Below are 13,409 nucleotides of genomic sequence, written 5' to 3'. Positions count from 1 at the left end.
CTCACGACATTGTATGTATCTGGTTGAAAAATTGAGTTTTATGAACGGCCTGCAGTACAAACCTGTAGAAAACATCCCTGATTTGACAAGAAAGGGCTGTATATGAACATGGCGGAATGCCACAATGGCGGCATTTTCACGGCTCCCTATTGTTATCCGTTCTTGTGAATCGCAGAAGAAGGACATTCCTAACGGCGACTTGAAAAGTTCAAGGTCATCTTTTGCCAGGTCTTCAATGCCCCCTGAAACTGAAAGATTCATTATTCATTATTATTGTTCTGTCTAGGGAACGATAGTTGACTTAAAGTCAGAAAATGCCGCGTTGCCGATTGTCGCGTTGATTTTTTAAAATGTATATGTAAAATATATGAATAAAAAATTATTTGTCTACATTTTTGTGTAAACATTCAACACTGCCCAAAATCCAGGAAGACCTAAAGTAAAACATGACCTGAATTCGTCACAGATTTAATTTCTGCACACAACATCATTTTGCTTTATAACTACGAATTAGGACTTGCAGTGACGCTGAAAATGGCACAAAAATGTAGACCTCGTTTTGGGATTAAGCAGCGTTTGGAATGAGCTCTTGTTTGCTATCGTTAACCGTTGCGATCGTCAAGGAATTCATTTGGAAGGTTCAGAGTAAAAATTAATAACACTTAACATGATTAAAATCTGTTTTATGTCTCCAACCACTGCACATATTTATCTTTCATCCGTTGAACAATGAAAACCGAATTACGTCAGTGCACGAGGTTTTTAAGGTTCGTATCTATGCCACATAAAATAAAAACAATCGAAACAAACGGAAGGGACTCCTTCACTGACACATTCACTGACACATTCACCGACACCGTCATTCACTGATCATTACATGGGAAAATGGGGACTTGAGGTCCTTCCAGTGGACATAATGAGTGACGCTTAAGGGCCACTATAAAGCTGGTTCTAGATTTGGCCACGAATCTTGGCTTCTCAGATGTTAGTTAAGGAAGAGGACTTTCCCAGCGAGATGTTCTTTAGCTTCAAGACACGACATACTAATAGGAGAATAATAAGGCAAGACTCAACGCGACAGATGGAGAAGCGTTACGCATTTGGCCGTATTACACCTGTAAACAATCACCTGAACAGACAACTTGCATTGGACTTCCAGCTTTCTGGATGGCATACATGATGACATGGAGATGTGGAATTCTTTACAGTTTGACGTACATAGTACGTATATGTGTGACTGGTAGTAACCGACATCGATGTGTTGTAACCGTACCTTGTATAGCCTCTGGGAATACGGAACTGTTGGAAGTATCGTAGGACAGGTGTATCTCGGTGGCCCACCACTCGCCTCGTACTACGCTGTTTGACACTGGCGTCTCCTGACAAACCAACGCAGTCACAGATATGATAATAATAATTATAACAACAACAACAACAACAATAAACAATTCTTCTCTCAAAGAAAGGTGATTTGACTGACCCTAAAAGCTTCCGTCCTATTACTTGTCTGAATACACAGTACATATCTTCACAGGGTGTCTCACAGATCTTGTGTCATCATACTGCGCTTCCAATGACATTATTTACATGGAACAGAAAGGAGCCAGGAAGGGATGCTGGGGTTGTAAGGGTCAATTGCTGGTTCAGAAAATGATTCTTGAAGAAACAAAAACTTACAACCGTACCACATCTCAATGTGTTGGATGGACTACAGAAAAGCTTATGATTCGGTATGACGTCTTTAGAATGTATTGTCGTCCCCGAGTTTTACACAAGTCTTAAATGAATTGCTGGTCAACTCAACTTGAGATGTATTCACAGGGCCAGGTGGTGACTTCGGAAACCATTTCTATTAGAAGAGGAATATTTCTTTTAGTCCTTTGCGTTACTGTTTGTCACTACATCCAGGATATTGACGCCCTCACACGAAGAATCGTGTCAGACAATAGATCTGACCACCCTCGCTCTTCCCTCAATCGCTTATATTAACCAATCATAACGGGAGGGCGTGGTTTGATTAACGTGGAGGCTCTTCGTGATAGAATTGTATTGTGCACTTTTGCACACATTCTTTTGTCTGATGATCCTCTTGTGAAGCATGTCAAGACTTATCATGAAAGCAAGACATTCCTCAGTTTTCTTAAACGAGCCAAGTATGTTGGACATAATCTTAATGTCAGTGTTGATTTTGTTGATGGTTCTGTACTGCAGGACGGTACAGAAATAAATGTTAACCAATCGAAGTGCCAAATGAAATCGGCCCAAACTCAGTTTTTCAAGGAGAGGCTATCTGGAAACCGTCAATGTGTGATTTTGCATCAGAATGTAAATATGAAATGTAGAAGATTCAAAGAATTTAATGCGACTGTCCAACACATTTTCAGTTGATGCCCAGCTTTGGCACAAACACAGTATCTTAAGCGACATGATGGAGTTGCTCGATCCTTTTATTACCGTCTTCGCCATGCCTGTGGTTTTGATGAGCCTAACCAGCCTGACTGTGCCAGGATTACCCAAACCTTCTTTGCTGCATTTCTTATTTAATCTGTACATAATTATACTCATTTTATTACCGCCTTCGCAATGCCTGTGGTTCTGTGACGTCCATCCATGGTACGACCCAGAATATGAAGAGGGCGTCAAATTCTTTGGAATAGGCCCGTATACAGCCTCAGCCATATCTAGGCCATCAAACCTTATCTTGTCCTTTGTGATAAATCCAATGAAATCATTTATATCATTGAATTTTCTGTCCCTTTTGACAAAATTGTGATTGACAAGATTGAGGAAAAACATGGCAAATATGCAGACCTCGCTTTCGAAATATAACGCTTGCATCCCAAGTACCAAGTTGTCCGACACCCCATTGTTCTCGGTGCCTTAGGTTTGGTACCTCCCAATCTGTTGACTGACATCGGGAGAGTACCCGGGTTTGCTACCAGAATACAACCCTTCTGACAATCTGGGTAATGCAGAAGGCTGCAGTGTTTGGGAGTCTTCACATTCTCCGAAAAGTTCTGGGTGGGTTTGACTAGGCAGCGCTTCCTGGGAGAAGTCCCATTCGCTGTCTGGGCTGCGTGTAGAGGGGGCAAGGGCCCTGAGCTGATGATGAGCCTAACCAGCCTGACTGTGCCAGGATCACCCAAACCCTCTTTACTGCATTTTTATTTTAATCTGTAAATAATAATAATATTAATAATAATCAAACAAACTGTTTTAGGAGTGCATCCCCGTATAACCTTCCATCAGTGTAAAGTGTTTAAACAATTTTAGGGGCACTAGAAACAAACAGGATCACCCAAACCCTCTTTGCTGAATTTTTAATTTTACTCTGTAAATAATAATAAGAATGATGATGATGATGATGATGATGATGATGATAATAATGATCCCTTCGTCTATGGCATAGCTACCTTCTCTTTATATAAATGCCTTCGTTTTGCAATCGACTTAATCATAGTGTTTCATCAAACAAACATCAGGTAGAAGATTCATATTAAACAGATAGTGATAATACTCATTTTGCATTCAAGATATGCACTTAGTTTAAACGTGAATCCCCCATGCATTGTTAACACCTGTACACTTAGCAGAAAGTAATAAAATATTTGAAAAAGAATACACGAACATGATTGTAAAATGATTCTCATTACTTTCTGTCGGGTACCCTTTATACTGTTGGTGGGATAACAGCTTCGAGGTGAGGTTTTCATTACCAGTCTAGACGTTAAAGAAGTTCGAAACGCAGACATACACAATACAAAATGGTAGACACACAAAGATTTGTTTGAACGACTTGAAACAGATTTTCTTGGAATGCCATACGCTCTATAGGTTCCGAGATTCTGCTTCGTACAATGCTTCCAACCATCAAGTTGTATTCGCACTTCTTAGAGGTTGTATTTCGATATTTTGCAATGACCACGATAGTCTATTACATCACATATACATGAATCCTTTTTCTTCTCATCATTGGTTTGATACCGCTAACTACGCCCCCATCATTCTGTTGCTTTGCGTGTCATCGAACCCCGACGACGTTGCTCATAATATCAACCATTGGTTTGTCTGTCCCTCATTCTATTATTTACATACCGTACATATATATCACTTAATCTGGCTGAATGTGGAGTAAAAGAGCATATAGACCAAAACAAAAAACTATTTCTGAGTAATATAAACCTCTTCGCATGTTAATGCTGCTTTGAACAATATTTCAGTTGAATCGAGGCGGGTCCCCTAGAAAAAGGTAGAAACGATCCAGACGTCTAGATACGTAACCTAAGACAACGAGCACAGTTATGAAGTTAACCAACCAAGAATAATAAACGTGGCAAATCATGGATTCGAAACCATGATCAACGGATCCTGACACGACCAAGGGGAGTAACTCTTCACGATGCGATTTGGAGCTACCTGTACCCCCAATAACAGCTCATACGTATTTAAACAGTGACACTGTTGTTTTAATCTTGGTTCAGGATTTGGAAGTAACTGACCAGTTGTCAAGATGCCAATGTTGGTGTAATTAGCTACGCGCTACAGTACAGAAATTCCTCAAGATATTGTCATACGTAAAAACGTCGAAAGTATGGATTTACATATTATACACTTTAACCATCACCAACATGGTATTTATCGTTAATAGTAATAATTCATTATCTTTGTCCAACTCATAATTTCACCCAAGAACAAATGAAACATGGGACAATTATTTTATAAGGACGTGATTAGGGGCGAGAGACTTCATCCCCGAGTTTTACACATCAACGTGTCGCTTTATGACGGTTATTGCTTTACAGCGTTCATATTTTTGTTCTTTGTAATTCGTTAGTCTCTCATAAATGCGTAGGATCAATTTGGGCATAGGCGACAAGTGTCATTAAATTTGCATAATGTGCGTCCCCAAATAGAGAATTATGGTTGAATAACAATAGGAAAATAACGAGCATTTATGGTCTAAAATTAACTGGCATGAATACAGCCAGATCGATGTTACTGATCAAACCCGGGAGCCTGCCGACTCGTTAACACAAGGTAACATTTTATGTAAAGATCGACCGGCAGGATATCTGAACCAAATACCTTCATACCAATACTGATGACTCCAGTCATTGATACCACAGTCGTTGGCCTCGTGGTAGGTGTAGTCGTCTGACAAAGAGGAACTCTAAATAACTCATTTATCAAATTATCTACACCGTCACGCATGATGCTTTCATACAAACATATGTATGAATTGTGCACGACTCCACTAATTCGTATAATTGTTTTGGTTCATTATGAATATTCATATCAAAGTATGATTCTAATTATTCACCACTATGAAGTATCAAATAGTTTTGCAAATGGGTTCGCATTCTTGCCTTTGATATCAATTATCAAACATTGCACAACCTTTTATTAATTGGAGTCACTTAGGTGCCGTTGTAACGTGGTTTGGCCATATGACATTTACTGGAAGATGTACGAATGTGTGTTATAAATGAAAGACAACATAGCGATTGCGATTGTTTTATCAATAATTCAAAACGTGTGCTAAATCACACTTACTCTACATAAATATAGTGTACTGAATCACACTTAACCTACATAGACACTTAGTACTGAATCTCACTTAATCTACAGATACATTGTGTTCTGAATCACCTTTAACCTAGATATACATTGTGTTCTGAATCACACTTAACCTAGATATACATTGTGTTCTGAATCACACTTATATAACCTAGATATACATTGTGTTCTGAATCACACTTAACCTAGATATACATTATGTTCTGAATCACACTTATATAACCTAGATATACATTGTGTTCTGAATCACACTTAACCTAAATATACACTTTATTCTGAATCAAACGTAACCTACATATTCATTTCGTTTTGAATCACACTTAACCTATTTGTCCAGTCTGTATTGAATCAAACTTAACATGTTTGTCCACTCTGTGTTGAATCAAACTTAACCTTTTTGTCCACATTTTGTTGAATCACACTTAACTTATTTGTCCACTATATGTTGAATCACACTTAACCCTTTTTGTCCACTCTGTGTTGAATCACACTTCACTTATTTGTCCACTCTATGTTGAATCACACTTAACCTATTTGTCAACTCTGTGTTGAATCACACTTAACCTATTTGTCCACTTTGTGTTGAATCAAACTTAACATGTTTGTCAACTCTGTGTTGAATCACACTTAACTTATTTGTCCACTATATGTTGAATCACACTTAACCTATTTGTCCACTCTGTGTTGAATCACACTTCACTTATTTGTCCACTCTATGTTGAATCACACTTAACCTATTTGTCAACTCTGTGTTGAATCACACTTAACCTATTTGTCCACTTTGTGTTGAATCAAACTTAACATGTTTGTCAACTCTGTGTTGAATCACACTTAACTTATTTGTCCACTCTGTGTTGAATCACACTTAACCTGTTTGTCAACTCTGTGTTGAATCACACTTAACTTATTTGTCCACCCTGTGTTGAATCACACTTAACCTGTTTGTCAACTCTATGTTGAATCATACTTAACCTATTTGTCAATTCTGTGTTGAATCACACTTAACTTATTTGTCCACCCTGTGTTGAATCACACTTAACCTATTTGTCAACTCTGTGTTGAATCACACTTAACTTATTTGTCCGATCTGTGTTGAATCACACTTAACCTGTTTGTCAACTCTATGTTGAATCATACTTAACCTATTTGTCAATTCTGTGTTGAATCACACTTAACCTATTTGTCAACTCTGTGTTGAATCACACTTAACTTATTTGTCCGATCTGTGTTGAATCACACTTAACCTGTTTGTCAACTCTATGTTGAATCATACTTAACCTATTTGTCAATTCTGTGTTGAATCACACTTAACTTATTTGTCCACTCTGTGTTGAATCACACTTAACCTATTTGTCAACCCACACTGCCAGGGGGATCACCTAATCGCCGGAACACAAAGTCAGCGCTCTAACCAACTCACCCACCGAGGCTTTCACAAAAATGAGTCCGACAATTGGTACTCGAGATCACGTGCTTTGTGTATCTCCTCTGAAAAGTGTAAATCGGCACGACTCACATGCCCGAAAGCTATGAATATAATTATAGTGGTTTTAGAACTATGACAGGCATATTGAGGTACATTTTTTCCATGATACGTATCACATGTTAGATATATCGGGTGATTTCAAATAGCGATTTCTATCATGTGTTTGATGTTATATACTTGCCAAATGCCTTCGCTGCCCGGGGGCATCCGGGGCCCCAAAATGGCCGCGTATTTATTGACTGAATACACATCATGTTCTACCAGCATCTTGTTTTGTTCCATTTATGAACTTCAATCCATACCTTAATGTATCAGATTGCTTCTGAGTTCAAAATTTAACATTATACAATATATCGTGATGCCTATCGAAAAATATCGTGATACACACTAAACCTCCAATACCCATCCCTTGTTATAACATCCTACCTATATATTGACAGTGTGTATATTTTGATGTAGTAATTGTACGAGGCAGGAATAGGCCATTGAGTCAACATGTATACATTGTCCTTCAAGTGTTTTAGCTTCTGAGTGAGGTTAGGTGAAATCGGGTTTAACGCCGCGTCCATGTAACGCCGTGTGTGTGTGTGTGTGTGTGTGTGTGTGTGTGTGTGTGTGTGTGTGTGTGTGTGTGTGTGTGTGTGTGTGTGTGTGTGTGTGTGTGTGTGTGTGTGTGTGTGTGTGGCTGCTTGTACTAGTCCGGACTGATGCCGATTTATACTGCTAGCCCACTGAGATACCATGCCGCAGTTTAACGTGAATACCCCACTCAGACACAGTATACTGACTCCGAGCCGACCAGTCCTTGTTTTAGCACCTAAATACCGAGCGCCAGACAGGGCAACAACAAGTACCATCTTTTAACGTCTTTCGAAACCCGGACCTTCCGCTCTCCGGGCGGACGCTCTACCTCTAGACCACGGAGGCGGTCTTCAGTACTTCAAGAAAGCCACATATAATTTAGTTGATTGAAATGAGTAAATATACAGTAAGCGGACCAGCATACAAAGACTTTCCTAAACAGAATTGAGAAAGTGTCTGACCTCTTTTATAAAGGTGAAGTTGAGTCCCAGAAGTCCGTCCCACCACGTCATCGAAAGGAAACTGACGTTGCCCTCGCAACTGCCGTTCACGACCGCGCTCTCGTCCATTGATAACAGCACTTCTTTGTTGTTAATCTGCGAACACAACCAGAGAGTATTGCTAACTAGAATGTGAGGTGGAATAGTCTTTATAAATATCTATTACTTATAAATAAACCATCCGCAAGATTGTATGGCAAGAGGGATGACTTCAACTTCACAACAGACAACATTCCCTATATGTCGAGCAATATTCCTGCAGCTCGCTACTTTTCACAACTTTGGAGGTACAATCGAGCTTGCACTTTCTACGATGATTTCAAAGAGCGTCGTACGGCTCTTGGAGCGCTGACTTTGTGTTCCGGCGATTAGGTGATCACTCTGGCAGTGTGGGTTCAAATCCCCCCGGGGCACGGGTGGCCCAGTCGTCTAAGGTGCCGCGATTCGCTGTGCAGAGTTGCGTCCCTTGGGCACGCTAGAAACCTATGATTGTGGGTTCGAATCTCGGTTCACCCCGATGTTTTTAGGTTTGTCAGCACCATACCCGTGCTCGTTGGTTTCACCGAAGTGGTAAACGTCTAAGACCTGCATCACTTCGGGCTTTCCTCCCCCATTAAGCAGACACGCCGTGATATAACTGGTATACTGTTAAAAGCGGCGTTAAACCCAACTCACTCACTCTTGCTAAAGAGGGGGCGGTGGGGTAGCCTAGTGGTTAAAGCGTTCTCTCGTCAGAACCCGCGATTGATTCCCGACATAGGTACAATGTGTGAAGACGATTTCTGGTGTCCCCCGCCGTGATATTGCTGGAATATTGCAAAAAGCTGGGTAAAACCAAACTCACTCACTCACTTGCTGAAGAGTTGTTTGATCAGGGTTGAAACATGTAAGGCCTCAGTAAAGTTTCCAAAACGTTTTATGTTAAACATGTGGAGGACAATTCCACATTTTACGCATTTGTGAAATTATATCCGATACAATTCCCTTTTTTTACGTGAACCATGCGTTTCCGGGTTTTTTTTCAGGTTAACATTTGTCTTGCCTTTGCACGTGTTTATGACAGGTGACACAGGATACGTTCACCTTTTCTCTATCACTCGTTATCATCACTGTTTGATAGTGATTCAGAAATATAGGTTTACGATATCGCCGGAACAGTACAATGAACTCTGTTTTAGCTGAGATTTCTCATGATTTAGGAATGGATTTGTCGCTAATGTTTTATTTAGGGATAACACTTTCTCAGTAAAGTTCTTACTCACTCACTCAACATTTTTAATAGTTTCCACTCGTACCATAGCATTAATATTCTTTGAAAATATAAATAACTAGCTCCATGGTCCCCGTCCGGAATATAGGGTGTCCGGAATGATTAGGTACAACTTCTCTGAAGGTTCTATTTCTCTTTCACACTTATTTGGTTTCTGTTATCAATATTAATTTAGTTACCTAATTGTTTCTTTGATATTTAAGCCGCACTCAGCAATATTCCAGCTATATGACGTCGGTCTGTAAATAATCTGGACCAGACAATCCAGTGATTGACATAATGAGCATCGATCTACGCAATTGGGATACGATGACATGGACTAACCAAGTCAGCAGTCTGACCACCTGATCCCGTTAATCGTCCCTAACGACAAGCATAGTCGCCATTTACAGCAAGCAAATTCTAACTCGGAACTTCACGGGTGAGTTACCTCATTGAAAATCCCCGACTGTGCTTTATAATTTATTCGTAGTGTTACGTTTATAGTTGCTAGGAGACAGGGGGTATCATCTAAATATATGATATAATCTGGCGCAGCTGTCGGTCCATCCGGGTCATCTGGTTCTGTAAATATAACAAAGATTGCGTATAACATTATTGCGTATAACATTTGAACATGGTGTACAAGATGTATGTCACAGACAGAATGAGCGTGCATGATTTGGTTATAGCACCCGTTAACATGTGGCAGGAAAGTAAGAGGGGGTGACCTTGACTTCTTTGGTGAAACCCAAACACAAGGGCATGGTTCTGACAAACCTAGAAACATAATCAGGAAGGATCTGACATCCGACCCCAAAATCATAGGTTTCTGTGCCTAAGGGACGCAACTCTGCAAAGCAGCGCATTTGTTGAGTGGGCCGGCCGTGACAAAGAGACACAGGGAGGCAGGACGAGTATGCAGAAGGAAAAGGTAAGAGGCAGACAGACATTGAACAAGGTGAGGTGAGGTGAGGTGAGGTGAGGTGAGGTGAGGTGAGGTGAGGTGAGGTGAGGTGAGGTGAAATAGGGTTTAACGTCAGGTTCAAGATATTGCACTTATATAGTTGTCTGTCATACAGACCCTGAAACAAATATATCCAACACAGCCCATGATGAAACTAACAAGGGAGGCCAACAGATAATTGCCGCTGATGGGTGATTAGCAAAAGATAATGGAAGCCAGTTGTCCATAACCATCAGCGCTCATTACTGTAAAGTGTTGGCTTCCATTGTCTATTGCTAATCCCCCATCAGCGACAATTATCTGTTGGCCTCGCTTGTTAGTTTCCACCTTTTGTTATGTTAGTACTTTTGTTGTCCTTACAAGTATATATATGCTTTCAAGCAATATATAGCAATATCAAGGCGGGGGGCACCGGAAATGGGCTTCACATATTGTACCCATGTCGGGAATCGAACCCGGGTCATCGGCGCGACGAGCGAACGCTTTAACCACTAGGCTACCCGACCGCCCCCCTCACAATAAAGAAGTTGACATCCATAAATTTTCTTCCTAATGGACATAAGTAGAACAGTAGATTTGAAGGAGATAGTACTGAAGGCTTACCATCTGTAGTGAGTTCTGAATTTGTTGTATCGGACTCTGCTGTTCCCCGTGATAAACCTGCAACACGAAACGACCTTCAGTGATTACATGTGACATCGGTTATTACGAAAGTGACAATTGTAATGAATTCGATGTATCAACAAACTCGAGTCTTATGTAAATAAAACCATTCACATCCACATAAGAAATATCTACTAAAAGCGGAGTTCATTGTACGATGGCAACTATATGAAAAGCATGTGGTTATGAATTACTATCCTATAGTGAGTGAGTGCGTTTGAACCACTTTTTTGTTTAACGCCACACTCAGCAATATTCCAGCTATATGACGGCGGTCTGTAAAATAATCGAGTCTGGACCAGACAATCCAGTGAACATGAGCATCGATCCACGCAATTGGGATCGATGACATGCATCAAGCAAGACAGCGAGCCAGACCACCCGATCCCGTTAGTCGCCTCTTAAGACAAGCATAGTCGCCTTTTACGGCAAGCATGGGTTGCTGAAGACCTATTCTACCCCGGATCTTCACGGGGGTTTGACCACTTTAAGCAGAAGATTGTCTTAGACGTTTACCACTGTCTCGAAACCAGATAGCATGGGGTATGGTGCTGATAAACCCAGAAGTAAAATCAAGCTGGGATTCGAACCCACATTCATAGGTTTCTGGAGCGCCTGAGGAACACACCTCTGAACAGCGAATTGCGGCACCTTAGGCGAATGGGAATGGGCCAACCGTGCTCCCGATTCACAGAAAAATACCCAAATTACCTTACAATTACGTGCTGTGCTTTCAAGATAAGTCCTAGAAGTGCAGTACATTGATATAAGTTACACGGATGTACACGTGATATTCGTTGGTTCTATATGAAAGTTGTTGCAAGTATATAACCTATATTAAATTTCAGTAAATGGGTTGAAAATAACAAGACAAGTTCGTGTCGACCTTGCAAATGGCGAATCCCACGTCAGTTGACGTCATATTGAAGCCCCTGACGTTGAGACAAAATCAGATTACCAGTGATTCAGACAAAGCACGTGTATAACAACCCTTCTATCAAATCTCACATCGTAAATATCACCACCCACAGATACACCACCTACAGATAGCTACAAATAGTTTTAATATCCAAAGGCATCCATAATCGTTAAGTATTTCGACAAGAATAAATCTATAGCAATTACCATGTAAATGAACATGAATCCCTTGTGAGTGTACCGCCTTCTTAAATATCACAAAATCGGATTCACGGGATATTAATTTTGATGTTCCATTCTCTGCCTACAACGTTGCTAATAATGATGTTTATTGCCAACATCACATGAAATATATATAGGTATATATTCAACCTTCATAAGTCTGAAGAATTTCAAAATACTGCGTAGTAATGAGAATATGAATAAGTTTACAAACTTAACTATATTGAGTTATTTTAATCAAAGTACATGTCTCTCATGTGATGTGGGGGCGGTCGGGTAGCCTAGTGGTTAAAGGGTTCGCTCGTCACGCCGAGGACCCGGGATCGATTCCCAAAATGGGTACAATGTGTGAAGCCCATTTCTGTGATATTGCTGGAATGTTGCTAAAAGCGGCGTAAAACCTCACTCACTCACTCACTCATGTGATATGAATGAAACAAAAAAAAGGAATGTTTTGAAAGATGAAAATGTATTATCACTTTTATTGATCACTCATAAATTAAGAGCATAATATATTGTTTTGACTTCTGAAGTATTTAATAATTTAGTGCTTATGTTTTGTGGTATTATTTATAAAAAAAACCCTATGTAATTACTCTCCTAAAAATGTGTTCGAACAAAATGTGGAGAAAATAATAAATAATAATAAATGATACGAAATTAGCTTTGAAATGTCCTCAGTATGGTCACCAGATTGGTCTTCAACCTGGACATCAGTTAGGGCCTGAAACACGTCCCCAAACAGGTCCCAAAACATTGAGTGAGTGAGTGAGTGAGTTTGGTTTTACGCCACGTTTAGCAATATTCCAGCAATATCACGGCGGGGGACACCAGAAATGGGCTCCATACATTGTACCCATGTCGGGAATCGAACCCGGGTCATCGGTGTGTGGAGCGAACGCTTTAACAACTAGGCTATCCGACACAAAAAAACAACAACAAAAAACAGAAAAAAACACCAAAAAAACCCAAAACCAAAAACCAAAAAACCCAAACAAACAGAAAAAAACTGAAGCTGACAGTTACATTTCCTAAGCATATCTCTTCATTTGATATAAGCATGTACCAAAAGACATGTAGTACAAGTATCCTAAAACCGAATACAAAAAGATGCCCATGATGTTAAAATTCAGCTGATTCCAAGACAGGGGCCCAAGAGATGTTCCGATACAGGTATTGAGAACTGATAAAATGATTAAACAACATTCAAAACTGGAACTTCGGCCAACACAACACAACCCCCTT

General features: G+C 40.1%; 1 protein-coding gene across 1 annotated transcript in view; it reads right to left on the bottom strand.

Moving 5' to 3' along the window:
- The window catches only part of LOC124146391, a 35,940-nt gene that overhangs the window by 5,296 nt on the left and 17,235 nt on the right, over window positions 1–13,409 (bottom strand). Inside the window, exons 2-6 of the mRNA XM_046516662.2 lie at window positions 10,965–11,021; window positions 9,846–9,979; window positions 8,107–8,241; window positions 1,274–1,379; window positions 63–248 (exon numbers count right to left, since the gene is read on the bottom strand). Coding sequence (XP_046372618.1) covers window positions 63–248; window positions 1,274–1,379; window positions 8,107–8,241; window positions 9,846–9,979; window positions 10,965–11,021 — 618 coding nt within the window. The remainder of the gene's footprint in view (window positions 1–62; window positions 249–1,273; window positions 1,380–8,106; window positions 8,242–9,845; window positions 9,980–10,964; window positions 11,022–13,409) is intronic.

This window comes from Haliotis rufescens, unplaced genomic scaffold (genome assembly GCF_023055435.1).
Source record: "Haliotis rufescens isolate VD_foot unplaced genomic scaffold, xgHalRufe1.0.p SCAF_3, whole genome shotgun sequence".
Classification (NCBI taxonomy): domain Eukaryota; kingdom Metazoa; phylum Mollusca; class Gastropoda; order Lepetellida; family Haliotidae; genus Haliotis; species Haliotis rufescens.
Note: the sequence above shows the minus strand (reverse complement) of the source record. Positions and strands in the feature narration are given on the sequence as shown.